The sequence below is a fragment of the Onychostoma macrolepis genome, chromosome 23 (genome assembly GCF_012432095.1).
Source record: "Onychostoma macrolepis isolate SWU-2019 chromosome 23, ASM1243209v1, whole genome shotgun sequence".
Taxonomy (NCBI): domain Eukaryota; kingdom Metazoa; phylum Chordata; class Actinopteri; order Cypriniformes; family Cyprinidae; genus Onychostoma; species Onychostoma macrolepis.
The window spans coordinates 28,323,450-28,345,451 of NC_081177.1; the positions used below are offsets into that span (position 1 = coordinate 28,323,450).

At 37.3% G+C, this 22,002-nt stretch overlaps 2 protein-coding genes across 4 annotated transcripts; one reads left to right on the top strand and one right to left on the bottom strand.

Moving 5' to 3' along the window:
• Nucleotides 1-494: 494 nt before the first annotated feature.
• smim29 (small integral membrane protein 29) lies at nt 495-5,213 on the top strand. Of its 2 annotated transcripts, none has more exons than XM_058763650.1 (5): nt 495-730; nt 1,331-1,540; nt 1,873-1,898; nt 2,625-2,730; nt 4,771-5,213. In XM_058763650.1, the coding sequence occupies exons 2-5, from the start codon at nt 1,433-1,435 to the stop codon at nt 4,837-4,839; spliced, it is 309 nt and encodes a 102-aa protein (XP_058619633.1). In that variant the 5' UTR covers nt 495-730; nt 1,331-1,432; the 3' UTR covers nt 4,840-5,213. The 2 variants fall into 2 exon arrangements, with proteins under 2 accessions (XP_058619633.1, XP_058619632.1); XM_058763649.1 differs by having other exon boundaries at nt 497-675.
• A 3,685-nt stretch (nt 5,214-8,898) lies between these two features.
• hmga1a (high mobility group AT-hook 1a) lies at nt 8,899-16,559 on the bottom strand. 2 transcript variants are annotated; one of them, XM_058764324.1, is made up of 5 exons: nt 16,403-16,559; nt 15,374-15,483; nt 13,953-14,048; nt 12,741-12,800; nt 8,899-11,018 (listed from the first exon to the last, which is right to left on the bottom strand). In XM_058764324.1, exons 2-5 carry the CDS (start codon nt 15,464-15,466, stop codon nt 10,938-10,940), a joined length of 330 nt encoding a protein of 109 aa, XP_058620307.1. In that variant the 5' UTR covers nt 15,467-15,483; nt 16,403-16,559; the 3' UTR covers nt 8,899-10,937. The 2 variants fall into 2 exon arrangements, with proteins under 2 accessions (XP_058620307.1, XP_058620308.1); XM_058764325.1 differs by lacking the exon at nt 16,403-16,559 and adding an exon at nt 15,769-15,910.
• Nucleotides 16,560-22,002: the final 5,443 nt, after the last annotated feature.

Consider the following 22,002-nt stretch of genomic DNA (forward strand, 5'->3'; position numbering starts at 1 on the left):
TATGATATGATATGATATGCTATGCTATGCTATGCTATGCTATGGTATGGTATGGTATGATATGATATGATATGATATGATATGATATGATATGATATGATATGATATGATATGATATGCTATGCTATGGTATGATATGATATGATGATATGATATGATATGATATGATATGATATGCTATGGTATGGTATGGTATGGTATGATATGCTATGATATGCTATGCTATGCTATAGTATGATATGATATGATATGATATGATATGATATGCTATGATATGCTATGCTATGCTATGGTATGGTATGGTATGATATGCTATGCTATGCTATGCTATGCTATGATATGATATGCTACGGTATGATATGATATGATATGATATGCTATGCTATGCTATGCTATGCTATGATATGATATGATATGATATGATATGATATGATATGCTATGCTATGCTATGATAATGCAGTGGCGTCATCTGCTGTTCGTGGAGTTCATTGGGAAGCTTAGCTCCTCCTCCAGCTCCACCATCATCGTTTCGTTTTCACTGCAGGACTTGCTTTCCGTAAACACTGACAGTGGAGCTTTAATGTCATACAAACTCATGACTTGTGTTATAATAACTGGATTTGGAGTCTCCTTATAGTGAAGCGACACTCCTCCGGCTGTTTTGACTGAATCAGGTGGGTTTGCTTCAGAGGCTCGATGGTGAAGTTTGACTGGTCATGATGCTTTCACGTGAGTCAGCAGACGCAGCGGTGTTATTAGCGCTCATAATTAACATGATGACATGATAACAAGCTATCATTACTGCTCACCATAGTAATGCAACTAAAGTAAACAAATGGTGGCAGATAGTGTCACTGAATGCGGTTTTTCCCCGCATCATAGTCGCTTTCTCGTTATATTAGCCCTTAGCTGGACGTTTTGTTTTAAATAAAAAATATTATCTTTCCTTAATATAAATGTAAGTTAGTATGTTAAATGACTGATGTTGTGTCAACAGCTTTAGAAAACACGCTGTTTTGATGTACGACGGTGCAAAATGATTATGAAGATTATGGTAATAAAGATTAAAGAGGGGAATTATTGTAAAGAAATTGGCATAATAATAAATAATCTTTTAATTTCAAAGTGACCTGAACCTGTTTTGTGAGATTCTCCCGGCACAGTTAAAATGTGTAAAAAGGGAAAGTATAGGCCCAAGTAAATAATCTATAAAAAATCTACAAAGTGCACACAAGTCTGAAATAAAATGATTAACACTTTCTAGCTGTTTTCCAGCATTCCTGTCTGCGTCCTATTCCATAAATAAGTGTATTCTATTGGATTTGACAGTCATTAATGAGGGCAGAGAGACCATGTGGGAGTCACATGCGTGCAGAAGATGAGCAGTAAACAGATGCCAGGAGCACAGCCCACGTCTGAGTGTGTTACACCATGAACAGCACCACTAACCCCCCTCACACCATCAGCGGAGACTCGGCCGTCAGCTACGTGCTGGTCCCCTTCTTCCTCATCACTGCCCTTGGCATTGTTGCCGCAGTGGTAGGTGGCATATATAACAGCAAAGCAGCAGTGTTTACTAGGTAGCATGCATGTGTTTCTAACAGTGTCTGTCTGTGTGCTCACTTAGGGAAGAATGTGAAGTCGCATGATGGAGTAATTTGATTGAGCAGTACATCCAGAAAGACAAAGAGCCTTTATTATTTTATGAATGTGTCTTGACTGCGTGCGCAAAACGCTTATCAGCTGCATCTTTGCTTACTTCCACGGCTGAAGTAGCCTTACAGACATTATAAAGTGTTGTAACTGGTTTATATGTGTTCTAGGAATTATGTTACTATAGTAAAATGCTAATGTGTCTTCTTGTTTTATAGGTGATGTACATAAGGAGGAAACGGAGGTAAATAATTATACTCCAGCACTCTTTGAAAGATATCAAATGTTTGGAATTATTACGTTTAAGTATATTATGAGTATATTATGTTTTTTTTTTTGTGGAAATAAATCTCTTTTGCACGCCAAGACTACATTTATTTGATCAAAAATGCAGTAAAAAAATTAATTAGCAGCATTTAATTGAAATATAAATCTTTTGTAACATTATGAATGTCTTTACTGTCACTTTTGATCAATTTAACGCATCCTTGCAGAATAAAAGTATTCATTTCTTTTAATTAAAAATTAGTAAACTAATAAAATAAAAATTTGCTTTCTTTCTTTCTTTCTTTCTTTTAATCTTATACTTACATCAAACTATTGAATGGTAGTGTATCATAATTTCCACAAAATAATAATAATAATGTTAATGATAGTAATATAATAATGTTGATTACAATTTGAAATATTTCTTGAGCAGCAAATCAGCATATTAGAAAGATCATGTGACACTGAAGACTGGAGAAATGATGCTGCAAATTCAGAAATAAATTACATTAGAAAATGGTATATTACTGTATTACTGTGTTTAATAAATACAGCCTTTGAGAGTCTTTGTTTTCTTCTTTGAAACGCAGAAGCACAATGTCCGTCCCTCTGTTTTCCATACGATGTAAGTGGATGATGAAGGAAATAAGACAGGGACAGAATGACTTCTTTTTTTTTTGCCTGTGTGTCTGTGCACTTTTAGGATTGATAGACTGCGGCATCAGCTGCTTCCAGTTTACACTTATGACCCAACTGAAGAGCTGAACGAGGCAGAACAGGAAATTCTTTGGAAAGAGGAAGACACAAAGGTAATCCATCCTGTTATGAAATGAAAAATGCTAATGTCTAATGCTGACTCCCAGTGCAATACTGAAAGCAAATGTCAATATGTACTCTACCAATATAAATACTTTTATTCAGCGAGGACACATTAAATTGATCAAAAGTGACAGTGAAGACATTTATAATGTTACAGTACATTTCTATTTTAAATAAATGCTATTCTTTTGAACTTTCTATTTATTAAAAAAAAAAAAAAAACTCCACAAAAATATGAAGCAGTAGTTTTCAATATTGATAATATTCAGAAATTATTCTAGAGACTGGAGAAATTCAGATATTTTCACAGCAATAAATTACATTTCAAGATACACTATATTGCCAAAAGTATTGGAACACCCCCTTCTAATGAACAGATTTGACTACTTTAGTAATTCCATGAGTACAAATCTTAATGTTTAAGCATATAATGATATTCTAGGGAATTGTGTGCTTGTAATTTTATACCAACGGTTTGGACAGGACCCTTTTCTATTCTAACATGACAATGTCTCTGTTTAACTTTAAAAAATAAATGTTAGAATAGAAAGGGTCCTGTCCAAACTGTTGCTATAAAATTACAAGCATACAATTCCCTAGAAAATCAAAAAATTACTCGGAAGTAGTCAAACCTGTTTATTAGGAGGGGGTTCCAATACTTTTGGCATGTAATTGTCAACTTTATACAAAATACAAAAACTTTCTCTCTCAAGAAACACAGTAAAATCCTTCGCTTGCTTTGAACAACAGTGATAATGTCCCACGCAGAAAGGCAGCTCTTGTATGTTTATGTTTATGTTTAATTTGGTGTGAAAAGTATATTTTAGCGACAGACATTTGAGAAGCTTTGGGGAGAAGCAGTGAAAGTGTAGGTCTTATTTCTTGGTTTCATGTGAATATTTAGATGAGGTGATTTTGTTCATACATTCTTTGTTTAGCTCACAGGAAGTATTTAAAATAGCATGGTAGTGGGAAATCTACTCACCCTCCGATAAAAGTTGATCTAGTTCACATATTTACACACGTTGGAGGGGACTTGCCTGTTTAAAAAGCTGTTATCCAGCATTAGCTTTTTAGCTAATGCTTACATTTTTTTGTAATCTGTCTCTAAATGTTTGTATCTCAGGGGATACGTCGCCCTTTTAGGGGTATAAATCAAGATATTAAAACATAGACTGATTTTGTGGCTTGTGTCTTCTGTGTTTTAGAAAATTAAATCTTTTTGTAACACATATCGTTGGAAAGGTCTGACAGTGAAGGTTCCATATTTTGTAATAGAAGTGATATTGTGACATAAAATTATTGATTTGTGACAGAAAACTGCATCAGAAAAATTCAATAGATTTTGGGTGTAACCCAGTGGTTATTTTTGGTATAGTGCCCAAACAAAATCTCACAGGAACCACAATTTTTGTGATATCAACTTCAAATTTGGATCGTAACTTGCGTAGACATATGGCTTTGATTTTATAGCAATTTTAGAGTGCAACATATTTTATAAAATATTTATTTTATATAAAATAAAAACAAATTCGTATACTACATTATCTTTACTGCAAACATTTTTATACTTTATTATTTTTATTTTTTTTATGCGTTCACTGTATTCCAAAGTGTTCAGGAATTACAACCATGTTGTTACAAGCATTGATAAACAAGTGTTGTGTTTTCAGTGAATTTATACCCCCAAAGAGGCAACGTATCCTGGGGGATACAAACATTAAAACACTAAAATAAGAGTCAAGCTTTGAAAACAATCATGAAATTGTATTATTTGAGTCCTAATAAGATGGGACATAGCAATAAATTAATTTTCTGGTGTCTCTTTATGGTTTTGCCCTTTTTAGGGTTAAGAAATGGGAATTTAAAATGTTTCAGACCTATGACAACAACCTATGAGTGGATTTACACACATCTCCACATATTTACAACCAGTTGCTTGCGTGTCGTAACGAGCCTGTGTGGAAAAGCCGTTCAGCATTGTAACAAACCACGTCAAAATATGAAACTTTTTTTTTTTGCATTTCCAGGTGGTCCAGGGTTGGATGAGGACGTATCAGCAGCGCAGACCCCTGCTCTCGAAGGATCCTGATGCATGAAAATCAGCTTTAACTCTTGGTGATTCTGCACATAATCTGCGAACCTGGTCAATAACTCAACACTGTCTCATCGTCCTGTATTGCAGATTCCCAAGATGAACATTTTTGAGCAATAAGCTACTGATTTTTCCACTGTTTGAAGCGCTGAGTCTGGACGAGCTTTAGTGACATGAGAACTCTACAGTGAAGCGATGGGATCATATTGTTCACCTCAGGTCTCTTCTCACAAATATGGTCCAGCTGAAGCAATCTGAATAGTGAGACTCAAGAAGGATGTTAATACGCCACTGTGTTACAGTTTTTTATTTATTTTAGCTGTATGTATTCTGCTGATGTTCTGTGCTATTAAATCCTCACGAGAGCTGTTCGTTTTACTGAGTGTGCATGAAAGTGATCTGCTAAAATGGCACTCAAGCGCTCAAGAATCTGTTTTAACTAGTTTGTCAGGTGACTCGCCTTTTTAACGGCACTCGTTTCCTGAACGCCGGATGTGCTCATGCACTGGGAATGTCATGAGAAACTAAAGGGTTAAAGAGATACCGCATAATTTACTCTCATGTCGTTCCAAAACTTTATCTAAGATACATTGGAGTCCAATCAACACTGGAAGCAAGTGAATTTAATGGTACAGAAAAAAAAAACAGGTTTAGAGATGGCGTGAGTAAATGATGACAGAATTTTCATTTTTGGGTGAACTATCCCTTTAAAGTCGGCGTGAAATGAAAATTCACCCCATATATTTTCTAAATGTATGTTACAGATGCTATTGTGAAAATTTGTCAAGTAATAAGCCATTTTCTGTAAATGTGGAAATAATGAGAATAGTAACAACATGCAGTAAATCCTAAAACGGTTTGTGCTACAAACTAGTGTGTTCATAATTAAGATAATACATTAAAATAATATGGCAAGACACACCCGTTTGAAATATCAAGCAGCAAAATGAGCTGTTTTGTATAGCAAAAAAAAATAGCTGGATGCAGATGAAACTGGAGGCTAAAATTTTTTATTATTTTTTATAATTTTTTTACATAATTTCAGTATCAAAAGGTCATAACTGGATCTTCCAGTGAAAACAACAGACTTCTCTCTGGTGACTTTTGTAGGACCTCTGCAATCATTTATTCCCCTTGAACTCATTCATCCCTATAAGCTCACCTTCAACTGCTTTTGATCTTTTGACTTTTTTTACAGGCTTTATTAACAGCCAAAAGTAGCTGTGCGTCCTGAGTATATGTATTGTTTTGCCAATAACACAGACATTTCAATCAAACAATCAAAAACTGGCAAGTAATTGTCAACAGTGTGTTCAAATACAGAATTCACCCTATTTTTAGCATAAGCTCTTAAAAATAAAGGTGCTTCACGATGCCATAGAAGAAACATCTGAAGAACCTTTCTGTTTCACAAAAGGTTATTTGTGGTGAAAGAAGGTTCTTCAGATTATAAAAAGGTAAGAAAGAGATGGTTCTTTAAAGAACCTTTAACTGAATGTTTTTTTGTGGAACCAAAAAAAAAATAAAAAAATGGTTCTTCTATGGCATCGCTGTGAAGAACCTTTTAAGCACCTTTATTTTTAACAGTGCAATATCAGCTGCAACCATTTGTAACTTAAATCTGTGCAAAAACTGTTATGCTGCTTGAAACTGCAAACTGGCATTTGGTATCATCATATCACATTAAAGCAGTAGTTCACCCAAAAATGAAAATTTGCTGAAAATGAACCACACAGTGAATGGGTGCCGTCAGAATGAGAGTCCAAACAGCTGATAAAAACATCACAAACATCCACACCGCTTCAATCCAGCGATTAATATGGTGTGCATTATATCCTTTAAGTAATTATTGTAGTCATAAACAACACATATTTTCACCGTTTAATGCACTTTTCTTTTTCTTTTGCACTAATTTGTCCTGTCTGCTGCTGACGTCACAGGATAGTAGCTGGTGTCAGTCAGTGTCAGGACTTAATTTCCCAACTCCTCCAGAGTCATTAGTCACATGGCATATGGCTTAGATTATTGGCTCAAAAATTAAATTTGGGAATGGACCGCAGGGCTGTCAGTGAAGTGAATGAGAAAGCAAAGGCAAACCTTTTTGCTGGTATTACAGACCTGCTTGTCCTAAAATGTGTTATTTATTCACTGTTTTATTGGATGTCAAAAATTGCGGTTGTTTATGAAAGTGAAGCCCACATAATTTGATTTCTTGGTCAGCAGAGCTGAAAATGCATTCTGCTTTTAGAAATCATTGTGCCAGATGGCAAAAAGTCTTATAGGTTGTGTATAGTCTTATCAGTTCCTGAAAGGCAGAGTTCACCAAAAATGAAAATCATTTACACGCATGTCATTCCAAACAGGTATGATATTTTGAGAAATGGTCAAGCGGTCAATGCTAACCAAAACGGATCACTAAAGTGCACTATCACTTTAAATAGCCAGTAGCCTTTGGTTAGCCCAGCAGCATATCATGCCTAGCAAATTACTGCTTGCTCTTGCTAGTCGGAAGCAGGTGATATTTACAATTTCTGGGAGGTGACATTCTCATTCTAGAGATAATTTTATTGGACAAAAATGTATATATATATATAGTGCAAGATGAGTCACAAATATTTTGGACCTGTTTTGCTGGAAAAGAAAAACTGTGAATGTTAAATGTGCAACACTGATTGTGTAACTTGGCAAAATGTAAGTTTATTTCATAACTTTTGCAAATACTAATAGAGCATAGAGACTTGGAGAAAGCCACAACATTTTTATGTAATACTATCTTCATAGCCTCAGTGTTAAAACTTTTGATTTTTCAGGTTTTCCTGAAAGAAGTACCAGCCCAGAGTTAGTTAATTCTCCAGAAATCCAGTCCTGACTGGTGTTTAGTCCCACTGAAATGAACAGATATTATTGAAGAGTTTACAGTCTGGTGTTTGGTTGGTAATTACTTTAGAAGGTTTGTGAATGATCACAAATTGAGCTGGTTTGCTGTATGGAAAGCTGAGTTGAAATCAGGGAAAAGTGAATGAAGATGCAGAAATAGGTGTGAAATGATTTTTGGTTTGTCGAATGCAGTGCAGAACCAGGTTTACAGCATTTTATCAGACCTGCTTGGCAAATTATATCAGCAGCTAAACAATCACGTTTCCTGATCTCAGATACTCTTAATATGCCATCTGCCCATTAAATTAATACACGCAACCATTACAATCTTATCTTTTAAAAGGGTTCACACACACCTTATGATCAAAGAATTTCCATCTAGTCCTTGATGAATCATCTTATCAAATGAGTTATTATACACAACTCCCTGATATGAAAGCTTTCATTTGGACTGTTTTAATCATTCAAGCTGCTACCATGCTGATGTGCTTAAACTACTTTTTTTTTTGTTATACATCTATTAAAACTGCTGTGTGAAATCTGCTTTAATTGGCAAGTCGGAAATGCTGTGTGAACTGACAGCAACGTGCAGCATGAGCAATTGAAATGGGAGGAGCTTGACCTAATTATGTTTAGCTGTTCAACAAGCTCCGCCCATCAGCTCCGCAGCAAGTACCAAGAGGAAAAGTTTATCATCCCATTCTAGCAGTATATTACTTTTTTTTTTTAATGTTTTGAGTTACAGAATTAGAACAAATTATATCAATTTCACATTTGAAAGTTTAAAAATTAAAATAGTTTTCTAGATTAAAGCAGAAATGCATCAAACTGCGAAAAGAGTCCATACAACCATATAGTTTGAGATTTTGGACCAAGCCGAGTTGTCTGTGGTCAGGGCCAAAAAAGGGAAACCAAGGGAAGGACAAAACAGCTATGTAGAAGAGAAAAGTTAACCCATTTAATCACACAATAGTAACCGTAAACAGATTTTCGTTTATAAAGCTCTAAAAACCTTACTGATGTTTTAGTGCACTTCCTACAAATATGGAAAAAGTAAATTGTCTCAATTAAATGTGCAGTTTCACATGATTAGTGCAAATTGTCACATGACCAGAGCAGTTTATTTCCTGTTGTATTGGTTAAAAGTAATACAAAAAAAAATACAAAATACAGCCACACAAAGATATGTATGAATTCTTAACTTTATTACCATTTTGAATATAAATTCCTGCAGTCCACAATAGAAAATGCAGAGTGTATACATTGAAAAGACTGATCCCAAACCAGTTTGTGTGTGTACGGGCACATAAAAACAAGACATCAGTATTGAAGGGGCATGTTAAAATCCACTGCGTCAAACAGCCATAGTACCATCATGATCTACTAAATGGGGGCTCAGAGCTAAGCAACTAGCAGGATGTAATTTATTATAAAGAGGAAAAAAAAAAAAGCCCTAACCTTCAGGTGCCACACTAAATCATTTTGTCCATGATATAACAAAATCAAAGTCAGTTCAGTGCACCAAACGAGTATGTATAGAAAAATAAACTAAAAACACACAAACCTATATCTCTACCACAGTCTGTGAACATGTTATGCATCTCTGACTCAATGCAGTCATTCCTGTGGTGTGTCCAGACGTTTATATGAAAAAAACTGTTTCTGTTCATTGATGCACACTGCTGTAAGCGAAATCAGTTTAAAACGAAACGAAAACGCAACAAAAAACCCACACCGGAGACAGCTGTAAATGGATCAGAAACAAACACGCTTGCCAAAGGCTGCACTGAGACCAGTTGAACATCGTCAGGAAAGAGAAGAGTAATCCGTCATAGGCTGTTGTAAAGTGAGGTATGAACGTGACGGTCAAGTCCAGAGTAGAACTGACCTGGTTGCAGTATTCCGGGTTTAATTAACCATGTTTGTAGCAGCATTAAGTTCTGAGAGGAGACCCAGTCACTGGACCGATCAGCGTTCCCTGACATGGAATTTAACACGTCAAAAAAAAAAAAAACAACATGAAAACAAAACAAAAACCCAAAACACATCAAGCGAAAGTTGTCCGAGTGGACTGTAATGGGACAGAAGTAGTGACACGGCTGGGAAGTTCACAAGGAAATTGCGAGCAAATGGAATGATCTAGCATTTTCTAGTTAAAAAACAAAACAAAAAGGATTTAATGTTCGCACGTGTAATTCATGGATTTCGGGCCGATAAAATTAAAAGCACTGCTAGTGTCTAATCATTTGCGGTGCCTTTTTTTGGAGCAAGAATCAGTTGGTGGTAAAATATTTAAGTCATTTCCACAATTAAAACCAATCGCCGTCCTCCAAAAATAACGTTTCAAACACAGCCAGACGAGCAAACTGTTCCTTGGCACATCCAGAAAGCTGAACTACACTGAAAACGGACTGAAACTGACTACGTAGCTTTCGCATGCCAGTAAATTTAAAAATCGCAGGAATCAGCGAAATCATGATGGTGGCGAGTCGGCGGAGGGCATTATCAAAAAAAAAAAAAAAATTTATAATCAAGTCAAAATTCACGACAAAGCATTCAATGATATGTTGATTACTAGTTAAAAGTCCTCTAGATTATGATCACTCAAAAAAAAAAAAAAAGCTCATTTTATTTCTAGCTCGAATCACGGAGTAGCTAAAAAGTATAACTGGAGACATCGAGTTACCACACACGCACACACAACCCAAGTAAAAACAAACGAGTAGGTCAATTCACCTTTGTCCAGTACACAACGACATGAATTTCACACAACCTACCATATTTTAGATTTAGACGTGTAAAAATAAACTTGAATTCTCAAGGCCTGAAACTGTTGTTTGCGAAAAGAGAAAACTTCAGTATTTTGCAAATCGCTTTGTGTCAAGCCGCCATCAGAGCATATCTTTGTCCAGTATAATGACAGACACTTTCGACCAATTATCCATTGAGTGCGAGACATATACGTACACGCATACACGTGTGCATGCATCCATGAATGGACATACAGTATTTTGAGTCTTTTTCCAGTGGTGTTACACAGAGAAGGCGCATGAAGTGTGCAAGCCTCCCTGACGCTAGGGGGCGCTAGAGCGTAAAGGTGAATTGGAGGGTGAGGGTGGCACTAGTGTAAGGGGAAGAGGGGGAATGGGGGGGTGGGGAGGGTCAGTCCAGCTCTGGTCAACAGGAAGAAATAACGTTGGATTGTGAGGTAGCACGAGTTGCTAGTTACTGTTCCTCTTCTTCCTCCTCCTCCTCCTCCTCCTCCTCTTCTTCCTCAGAGGACTTAGATGGCTGCTCCTCCTTCTCCTGAAGAAACAGACGGCAACAAACGGTCAGATGAGGAAGTGACATTTGCATTACGGCATGCAAAATAAAACGAATGCAACGGACCTTTAAATTGGGTTGGACGTCATATTGAATTTAACAGATGTACAGTTTTTATAATGGCACGCACTGTATAAAGGTCCTAGATCACGTCATTTTTACAACTTTCAAAGCTGTATTAAGGACTTTTTGCTTAAGTTTTCAGAAAGATAGTCAGAGCAATCTGTATATTAAACACTACAACCTACTGAAAGTACTGTACTTCAGTCCCTCACAGCCTCAATTTCATTCTTGTCAATTTAATAAGGATAGGGCCATTATTAAATATGGCCCTATCCTGACTACAGGCATCACTTGTATTTGTGCAAGTATTTTCTTTCATTTTTCAAAAATTGTAATTTTTGGGGTCAAGTGTGACAACTGCAGTCTATCATCTCAAATCTGAAAGAACAAAAAATTAAAATAAACACGAACAGAGAGTGACTGACTTGCTCACTCACAACCTGCACCATTAACTTACAACAATCCTCTAGGTAACTATGGGTTCACAGTGACACTAAGCATTTCCACAAAGTGATGAAGTTGCCATCAAAGCGGACATATACGGAAACACTCCTCTTAAAAGGATAGCTCACCCAAAAGTGAAAATTGTCATTAATTACTCACCCTCATGTCGTTTCAAACCCTTAAGACCTTCGTTCATCTTCGGAACACAAATTAAGATTTTTTTGATCAAATCCAAGAGCATTCAGACTCTCTATAGACAGCAAGGGAACTACCGCCATCGTTAAAACAGTCCATGTGACATCAGGGGTTCAATCATAATTTTACAAAGCTAGGAGAAAACTTTGTGCACAAAAGAAAAAAAAATAACGGCTTTATTCAACAAACACGAAAAGCATTCTCGTTGCTTCGTAAAATTATTTGAACCCATGGACTATTTTAATGATGCCCATGCTACATTTCTGGACCTTGATCGTGGTAATAGCCTTGCTGTCTATGGAGGATCAGAGAGCTCTGAGTTCATCAAAAATCTTAATTTGTGTTAAAAAACAAAAGGTCTTATGGTTTAGGAACAATATGAAGGCGAGTAATTAATGACAGAATTTTCATTTTTAGGTGAACTATCCCTTTAAGACATTAAACAAAGGTCACAAAGTATATTTAACATTTTGCATGTAGCATCCACTCTACTAAATCAAATCAGAGCCTCCTGTTTTCAAAGTTTAAATGACTAAGTGGAGGAAACGTCCCCGCATGGCCACAATAACTAGTAGTGACTCAAGGTTTGTGTGACTCAACTCACCGGATTCCTGCAGACATGTTTGAATGAGGAAAACTAAACTCCAGCGCCAGAACCGTGCCTCATGTGAGAGGAATGCAGCACAAAGACACGGGGCTGATGACTACACAGTGAGCTGTCGAGGAAATGGGGGGGCGGCACTGGGCTCTGCCTGATTACATGCCAAACTGACTTAACTGCAAAATAAAAGGCTTCGAGATATTTGATCTGTTCTTATAAACAAGACCTACAAGAGAAACGAAAGGGGAGAAAGAACTGCAAGAAATCCCCCGTGAGGAGCAGCCAAATATTTTTGTTGTTGCCCATGGCAACTTCCCACCACACAAACACCCGTTCAGCCTTGCGGTTTTCACTATAAATGCACACGAAATGCGCTAAACGGAAGACAAACAAAAACTCACTGCTTTCTTGGGCCGTCCTCGGCGTTTCGTCCCTGCAGGTGCCGAAGCAGTTGCTGTTTTCTGAAAGAGAAAGAGAGAATAAACACGGTGCTACACATGCAGTTGAGCACCAGAGGGCGCTGTTGGGCTTATGCTGGCGGGCGGCCCAGGGGCAGCGAGTTCATTGGCTATTATATTGGAAACGGACATGAGCAGCACGCAGTGCACTTCAGTTCGCCAGCCACCTGGTCCGGAGCTGAGAGACAGCTGGTACAAGCGGGCGAGAGAAACGGCAACACGCGCACACACAAACAAAGAGAGAGGCGATGTGCATATGGGGTGGGGGGGTTTTGGTTGGGGAGGGTTGGTGGGTCAGCTGTCGTCATAACAATAGATGGAGGGGAAGGAAGGGTAGAAGCAGGGGGTGGGGTTATCGACTCAGAGACTGCACTGCTGCCTGTGCACCTGCAACGCACAGCGCCTGCTACGCCACAGGAAGCCAGCAGGAAGTCAGCCGGAATTGAGCAACTGGTTTTATCTGCAGGCTCTAACAAAAACAGAAGACTGTTCTGGTCGCACATATACATATATATATATATATACACACACACACACACACACACACATGAGCAGCCAAGAAATGGACTGTAAACAAGCATGTTTACATTTAAACAAAAAAGCAAATTGGGCAGAATCACTTTTAAAATTAAAGGTTCCAAAAGTGGGGATTTTCATTCATTCCATAGAACCACCGTTTTAGGTTCCACAAAGAACCTTTCACTAAAGAGTTCTTAGAAGAATCTTTGGTTACACTGTTTTAAGGTGTCTTTGTTACAGTGTAATTATGCATTTAAGTACAGATTAATATTAATTACCTACATGTACTTACTATATGGCTAGGATTAGGGTGTGGCTTAGGGTTATTTGTATGTAATAATGCACAATTAAGCGTTATAATAATAGGAAGTACATGTAACGTGTAACAATGACACCTTAAAATAAAGTGTCTCTATGTGATGACCTAAAAAAACCTTCCTCTATAAAAGAACTTTGTGCAATAAAAAGGTTCCGTGAGAATGTTCTTTATGGAAACACAGACACCAACAACAAGTTTTGATTGTTACCGTGCAAACTCAGAGGGCCGGAAGACAGACGCAGTTTTGTCGGTTTCTTGTCTTTGATGGTAATATTGTAGAGATAGTTGTGTACAAAACCACAGAGATTTCTACTCACTTTGCCCCGCGATGCTGTGGAGCTTGGCTTGTTCTTGCTGCCCTTTGGTCTTCCTCTAGGTCTCTTCGGTGTGGGAGATCCACTTGCCTCCTGTTGCTAAGGATTGAAAAAGATAAGTAATCAGAATCACAAAAATCTGTGCACAAACTTGAGTCAACTGTGGGTTTCCACATACTACTGGTGGATAACTTATAAAGCATCTGCTGTTCATAGTTAACACAACTGGTTGCTACTTTAAGACCAACAGGTGGCATGCAGTCATTGGTTGCCAAAAGAGAACCAAATACACTGCAGACCACCACAGCCCAACTATCAGTGTTATACCAGTTAAATGAGCTGCTCATGGTCAGTGTAAAGAATATTTCCTGTCAGACATATGCACATGGATAGTGTAAGCCAACTGCAAATAATGCATACCAAGTCTGCTTCTGTCTTCTCAAGGACAGGAAACCAAGTTTACGTCAATGTAGACTAACATCTACGTCATTTGATTTACAGAGAAGAGAGTGTGAAAGAACAGTACTTGTTAACATTTATAGTCTTTCAATCATTTGACAATTTTACAACTACACAACACAAAACAGCCTGAAGAAAAAAAAAAAAAAATGGAGATTTGGACGAAAAACTTAAAACCAAACTTGAAAAAGCAGTAGCATCCTACTAATTTCTGAAACTAACCACTTACAAACTGAATCTGCTACTTTGCTGCTGTCTTCTTAAGCATGTGATCCACTTGGATAAAAATCAGAATGAAACTTAAATGCACATGATATGCGTGTTTGTTTGTTTTCTGTAGCACATTATTAGTGTACTTGTAGTGTAGAAAGGAGCTATGGCTTTATATAAATTATATACACATACTAAAGAAGCTAAGACAGTGGTGCCTAATAAGCAATCCATCTTGTTGTATGATGGTGGCCATGGATTACTACTCAAAGGCTCTGATTACATGGGTGAGTAATAGAAACTTTAAACCCAATGCACTCTTGAGGCCCTATGAATGACAGCGGGATGAACCAATCAGATGCTGGCTTTTCCCAGCAGCCAATCAGCGCGCAGCTGAAGCAGTAAGTGGGTTACTGCTGGTTTAAAGAGATCATGTTACAGGCCTTGGTCATTCTGCCACTACAGATGACCATTGCACATGTTAAGCGTGTGCAGTTGAGTTGAAGATGCACCAAAACAAAGATTAATATAGCCTATCTGTTAAGAGCTTTAGGAGATTAAGTAGCACACAAAAAAAAAAAAAAAGGTTTGGTTCTCCTCAGCCCATGTGCAAGACCTCAAAAAAAAAATAAAAAAAATAACGCACGCATCATTTTAGCCCGAAACACAAAATAAAGGCAGTGTTTTGGTCTCGTCAATATGAAATATACCGGCCCACTGAAAATCAGAACGCCCCATATAAAGCAATGCAATACCTGTGGTGGGTGTTTTCGTGGTCTTCCACGTCCTCTCTTCTCGGCTCCGTCTTTCTCTTTAGGAGCCACTGTGTCCTTGCCAGAATCACTCATTTTGCTTTACTGGAAAGCTGCATGCAAAGAGAGTCGCTAGATAAGCACAATCGATCAACAAACACGATATCTGGTAATAGTACAGAAACTTTAAATAAATTGTAACGCGCTCGTTTGGTAAAAAGTAGAAATTAACTTTACAGGGAGCGTAATGAACGAGCGCGCGGAATGACCGGCTTCCCGTTTGTTTACAACACGCGCTAGGCCTGAGCTCGCGCGAATTCAAACAGGACACAATGTCCGCTATAAACAAAAAATATTTGAGTAGCGGCTTGTCCGTTTAAAAAAATTGATTTTAGTACCTTCTCAAATCCGTCGGAAGTTCGCGGTGCTGCGGCGGAGGTTTAAAAGAGAAAGCTAAGAGGCGAACGGTTTCTACGGATACCCCGCGGTTCCAGTGCGAACCGGAACACGAACACAGCGCGCGATTCGCGCCCTTTTAAATCCCCGAGCGCGTGAAAACACGATTCTGTTGTTTACACTGCGAAGAACTTTAATCGATTAAAAAAATAAACAAATAAACAAAAACGAAGCGTAACACCATTGCTTTGTGTAGAACGTCTTCTGAACGATTTTAAACATCCGATATTAGCCCTTTGTTTCGAAACCCCCAAAAGTTGAAGTTTAAAAGAATCGCGATGTTTGCTGTAAATAAAAAAAAAATTAAAAATGAAAAAAAAAAAAAAAAAAAAAGTTTCTTCGAGAAAGGAGTGGACTGCGTTAACTTACTATAACTTTGCGTAAGTAATAAGTTACAACGAAAAACGCGCCACAGGAGCCCGCCAATCTGTTTAACGTTAGTGTTTGTTAATCTCGTTCAAATGTGCCTTAACACAAACAAATCACTCCTATTTTTGTTTTCTTATTTTTGTTCTTGCAGAGAATGAAAATTACTAGAGCTAGCTTTGAAATAAATGAGAGAGATTTAAAACGTACCCTTTTAAAAGGAGCGGTCGGGACGGCGTCCAAAGCGTGTAAAGCCGCGCGGTCTGAGAGCTGCGAATGAATGAAACAACAATCGCCTTCGGGAGTTTCAGGGGCATTTCACTGGGTCTCCCACACCGGAAATACACGAGGGGGCGGAGACCACGAGGAGGACGTGCGTTTGAATTGTAACTAGCCAATCAGCTGCGTCGGTGGCAGAGTCCTGCCAATCACGATCGCGTCGGCGCCAGACACAGCCAACCGTTTTGTAATGTAGTTACAGGTAGGTTTTTGTTATTACCCGACCCCCTCTTTTTTTTTTTTTTTTTTAAAGATTGGTCTTAAATCTATTGTTACCCTCTTTGTGTTAGCGCTAGTTTAGAATCACACGCAAAATGTGCACATTTACAGCAGGCAGATTTTTTCTTTTTAGAGTTTAAAAACATTTTCATTTTGAAGACTCTTAAACAATAAAAAGAAAAAGAGTTTTGTATAACAAAATGTGTTTCCAAGTTTCCCGTGAGACTGTTTTATTTTTATTATTATTATTATTATGTTGTGTTTGTTTGTTTTTTGCAGCACACTTAAAAAAAATAGGCATCTAAAAATCAAGCTGCTTTGATGCAACTGATTATGTACAGTTGTCTGCGGTTTCCTACATTTTCATTTGCTAATATCATGTTGCTCAAAATGTATTATACAGTTCTCTGTGCTATAGTCTTACCCCTCAAAACATCTAGTTATTAGTTCATCATATAAGTCATTAAATGCAAAATGGTTGATCTAGTTGTCATAAACTGTCAAGCATATTTTCTACACATTTCTATTAGACTTTTTGTAAATTTGCCATGAATTGTGAAAGTGAATCTTGACTTTCACTAGTGAGGAGAATATAGATCAACCAATTATAAACCAGTAAATAGCTCAAAGGTGCATCTCATGAACCTTCAATTGGAAAGCATATATAGACAGAGGATAACACAAGAGTTACACATTCTGATGATGGATGAACATCCAGAAAACCATCAGGGTCAACAGCCGAGAGGAAGAAGAGGAGTAAGGATACAGAGGCAAAACAGAGGAAGAAGCAGAAGAGGCCAAGGACAGAGGCGCATATCAGATGAAACAAGGGCCACTGTTGTGGACCGTGTTGTCAATCATGGCTTGCAATGGCTGAAGGGTGCAGCTAAATATTGGGAGATCAACCATATCATCAATTACTCAAACATTTTGAAACAGTCTCTTTCAATCAATATCCCACATACAGTAATGTGTAAATGTGTACATTTGAATGGATATATGGCATACATAAGAAGCGCAGCCTTCTGCACTTCAGTACAGTAACTGTCATCCAAACTGTTGTCATAGTTTACATCAGGTAACACTAACAGAGTGCACTGTTATATTGACAACATGACTAAGCATTTTGACTAGTTTGATCTAGTTTGTGAACAATCAGGACCTTTCATTCTGATGGCACTGATATGTTCATTGACATAAATACTTACTTTTGAGAGATGAACTAAAGATTTTGAGTAAGTTACAGGCTTTTGCAGGAAATCCATTGTGGGGTGCTGTTTGTATGAATTGTTTTGAGAAATGCCTATACTCCTTTGCAAATATTAAGGATGATTTGAGAAATGCACCAAAGCGACTGAGAAAAACTGTAATGAATCATCTTTTAGTTCCCTACAATATTTCATTGACTAGAATTTGCGTTTTGTGGGTGCAATTGCTGTATCATTATTTAAAGCAAAATTCTGTAATAATTTAGTTACCTGCCTGTTCTTCCAAACATGTCTTACTGTGCAAGATGAAGGTATTTTGAAGAACATCTAGACCAGTTGGATAAACATAGTGACTATATTAAGACTGTATTAAGAACTAGTTTGACCAACTAGCAGTTAACCAAGTGGAAATCAAGCTTGAGCTACTTTTTTTTATATTCAAATTTAGACCAGTCTACCTTTTTTTATGTAACTGCCAAAGTTATGACCAGTCTATAGACAAACAGATAGATCGACAGATAGATAGATAGATAGATGACTTTATAACTATAAGCAGTTTATGCAACCGGCACCTGGTTCCAGAAGACATTAGACACAACTGGCTTTCATTGTGGAGATATGAATAAATATATAAGTTTTGTGTTCCACACAACAATAAACTATATGAGTTTATAACAACACTGGGGTAAATAAATTATGGGGTGAATAATTCTTATCGAAATTGGGTGAATTAACCCTTAATTCTTAGTAATGACAAACGATTGGAAGTTATTGAAATTCATTGATCAGATGTGAGAGCCAAAGAACGTATTCATCATCAAGACCAACATTACTCACATGATGCACTTAAAGTGACATTCACATGTAGTACATACATTTAATATAGCAGAGCAACAGGTAAATGAACAGCAGCATGGATTCAAATGCCTTCCACAGACACACGGCAGATCATCTCTGAATGTCCTGGGATGTTGATTCACATCTCCCTTAAATGACTGAAGACCTGTCTTCCTGAAGAACTGCTGTGTTTCACCAATTAAAGTTATGTCGGTTTGTCATCATAAAATCATAACCTTTTGCAGAAAGTTGCAAATTCAGTTTCAACAATATGTTTATAAGTTACATAGAAACGGCCTTTTAACTCTTGTCTGATATAGCAAACATCACTGCATGCATTTAAAGAGATAAAGTACTGTGACTTGTGAAAGGCTGGTCTTTTCCTGTTGAAGGCTGTAGGCTAAAATTGCTTGACATTTACAACACAAAGCAAGGTGTGATACTGCAGCTATCGGCACCCTGCTTTGGTCAATATGCATATTGTGTTGCAAATAGGAGTAAAAGCACAGCCTCTGGCGCATTTCACTGACCTGTGTTTTCACAATGGGCCATTTGGTCTACTGAGACATCTTTTAAATGCGAAACCATGCCACTTATATAGCACGCAAATAACATGACTAATTCCCCCATTCTTGCTGTTTACAGACGAGTCACTGTGAGTCAGTGAGTATCCTCTAATCAAATGATTATTATTTTTTTCCTGTATTAAAGAAAGAGTCGTCGTTCTGGAATTCGAAACTGAAAGAATTTTGTAAATCAAAGACGGAGAGTTTTGATGACAAACAGACAAAATATTCATCAGCTTCCTGTCTAACTAACTATTAAACTTGTTTGAGGTTGTTTTTCATGGGCACTGAGGCTGTTCTTTCTGAGACATTTGTCATGTTCACAAATATACCTCGAGCAATACGCAGAGGAAGAAGTATGAATGAACAGCTGTAATGTTTTTTTTTTTTCTGCACAGCATGTGCTCTTCTGGCACTCTGACTACTCGCTTATTTTCTCCATGCACTTCCTGCTTTTCCTGCCGTGTCGTCCACCCCCTACGCCCCTCACACACACACGGTCTATGAGCAATTCACAAATATTCACCCTCTTGCATTACGCCTTAAACCAACATATGGTAAAACTTATATAAGAGTAATAATAATAAATAATAACAATGTCTTGACTTAAAGGGACTTAACTTTTATTATTGGGCTTTTACAAAAGAAGGTAAAAGTAGATAATAATAACATACTCAAACACTTTATAAAATAAAAGCAGTGAAAATAAAATACAGTCTGCTTGCTCCTACACTCAACCAATAAAAGCTTATTACAAACATTTTTATACTGTATATATATATATATATATATATATATATATAAGGTGTTTTGCCTTCATTTATAGAGGACAGGATGTGAAGTGAAATAATTCAGATATTTGTTTGTAAAAAAAAAAATAATGGCATCAAATACATTTAGAAACACAGCAGAATGGTTATTAATCTTTATCATTTATAATAATGTATCCTTTCTGAAGATGCTGTGGTTTAGCAAAGATGTATATAATGTGTGTTTATAAAATATCAAAAATCGCACATTGTAGTTGGTATACACCTTGTTTATGATATTGCAAGTTAAACTGTTAATGTAATGCAGTTTGAGTAGTATTTCTTTTACAGTTTTCCAGGGCAACTTGTCCCATCTGGAATCTACCTAAAGCTGGTTTCTGAAAGATAACATTTCCAAAATGCAGATTGATTGAAGACATGATGTTTGATGTCAACAACAAGCAACACTGTTAGCATTTCTCCTCCACTATGAAAAAATGAATGAATGAAATGGAAAAGCTATTAGTCATTTTAAACCTACAAAACACAGTGCAATGTATTCAATACAGAAAATTCCTTATTAACACATTAGCACACTATTTAACAGACTTTTCAGTGTTTTCTTTTATAAAGCTGATGGTAAATATGTTATTGCTCTCATATCCTATAGGCTATGCATGAATAGTTAGTTACATTTCATTACATTGTTGTTTCCTGCTGTCCACAACTCAGAACTAGGAAACATTTGATTGCTATCTTGTCTTCAGAAGACTTTAAATTTATTGCACAAGTTTATAGACCACATTTAAAGTACTTTTATAACATTTTCAGCGCTCGACGGTCACAGTCGCCATGTATCTGTGTAACACACAGCAGTCTCTGGACATTCTGCAAAAGAAAGTCGTACATGAGCGTATAAACAATAGAAATATGCCAACAGTGAAACTTCAACAGTTTCGCTTTTCCATAATCGATTCTTAAACGTTCACGGATATTTTCTCTTATAGTTTGTAGTGTTCTTTCTGTTCATGTAGCAGTCGGAGTTAATCACAGACAGACGGCTGCAGCGGTCACGAACCCGCATCTCCGCCGGTTCTGTGTGGGCTTCTCAGGGGGTTGAGTCACACACACATGAACAGTACCATTCGTACACGAACACGGTGGGCTGGCCCGCGGACAGAGGGCGCACATTTATTTTCTGAATGAAGGCAGAGGAAGGAAGCGGAGCAATCCCCCGCCATTTTTCAAATCTGATTCACTATATTACTCAGTCAACTCTGAGTCAGGCGAGCACAGGAAACTGTGATTCTCACCGAGCAAATGAACCACATGTTTACACAAAATCACAGTACACAGATGCGAATCAAAGAACAGCGATGTAAATAAATATCTTAAAGCTGCTCCCTCATTTTATTGTAATGTATCATCGGCAATTGCTCTCAACTGATTGCATGATATATGACACGCATCCGCTGTTTAGAACGGTAAAGTTAAGCACGATGGGCTTTTGAGTTACCTGCGATACAAACTGGCTTATAAGAGGTTCAAATCAGGGCAGGCACGTGCAGAAGGGGGGGCTTTGGGGGCTCGAGCCCCTGCCCTTTTTCAAAATTATTCAAAAGCGCCCTTCTCGGACAATAGCAATGATATTGTGGTCAATAAAACAAAATGCATTTGAATTCTAATTAACATGACAATTTGTACAAAACAGTAACTAATCGCTCAAAAGTCGGAAAATTCCTGTTTATTTGTACATCTGTCAATCTGAGGCGTAGCTGGGTTGTGTGCGTTTTGCTCGACTGATATTCCAGTCTGTTCAGAATCAGAAACCGTCTCTCAAGCCATGGTTCTTTCAGTGAGTGGGTCAACGGAAGGAAAAAATAAATAAACCAAACAATATTTTAAAATTTGTCCATCAATAATTAAAGCTGTGTCGATTATTAAAAATCCAC

What these genes read in the sequence shown, in the direction of transcription:
- smim29 (XM_058763650.1), top strand. Translation starts at nt 1,433, where the DNA reads ATGAACAGCACCACTAACCCCCCTCACACCATCAGCGGAGACTCGGCC. An exon ending in TTGGCATTGTTGCCGCAGTG is followed by an intron (nt 1,541 to 1,872) that starts GTAGGTGGCATA and finishes CTTGTTTTATAG; the next exon opens with GTGATGTACATAAGGAGGAA. An exon ending in TACATAAGGAGGAAACGGAG is followed by an intron (nt 1,899 to 2,624) that starts GTAAATAATTAT and finishes GTGCACTTTTAG; the next exon opens with GATTGATAGACTGCGGCATC.
- hmga1a (XM_058764324.1), bottom strand. Translation starts at nt 15,466, where the DNA reads ATGAGTGATTCTGGCAAGGACACAGTGGCTCCTAAAGAGAAAGACGGA. An exon ending in CACGAAAACACCCACCACAG is followed by an intron (nt 14,049 to 15,373) that starts GTATTGCATTGC and finishes TTCAATCCTTAG; the next exon opens with CAACAGGAGGCAAGTGGATC. An exon ending in GAGGACGGCCCAAGAAAGCA is followed by an intron (nt 11,019 to 12,740) that starts GTGAGTTTTTGT and finishes CTGTTTCTTCAG; the next exon opens with GAGAAGGAGGAGCAGCCATC.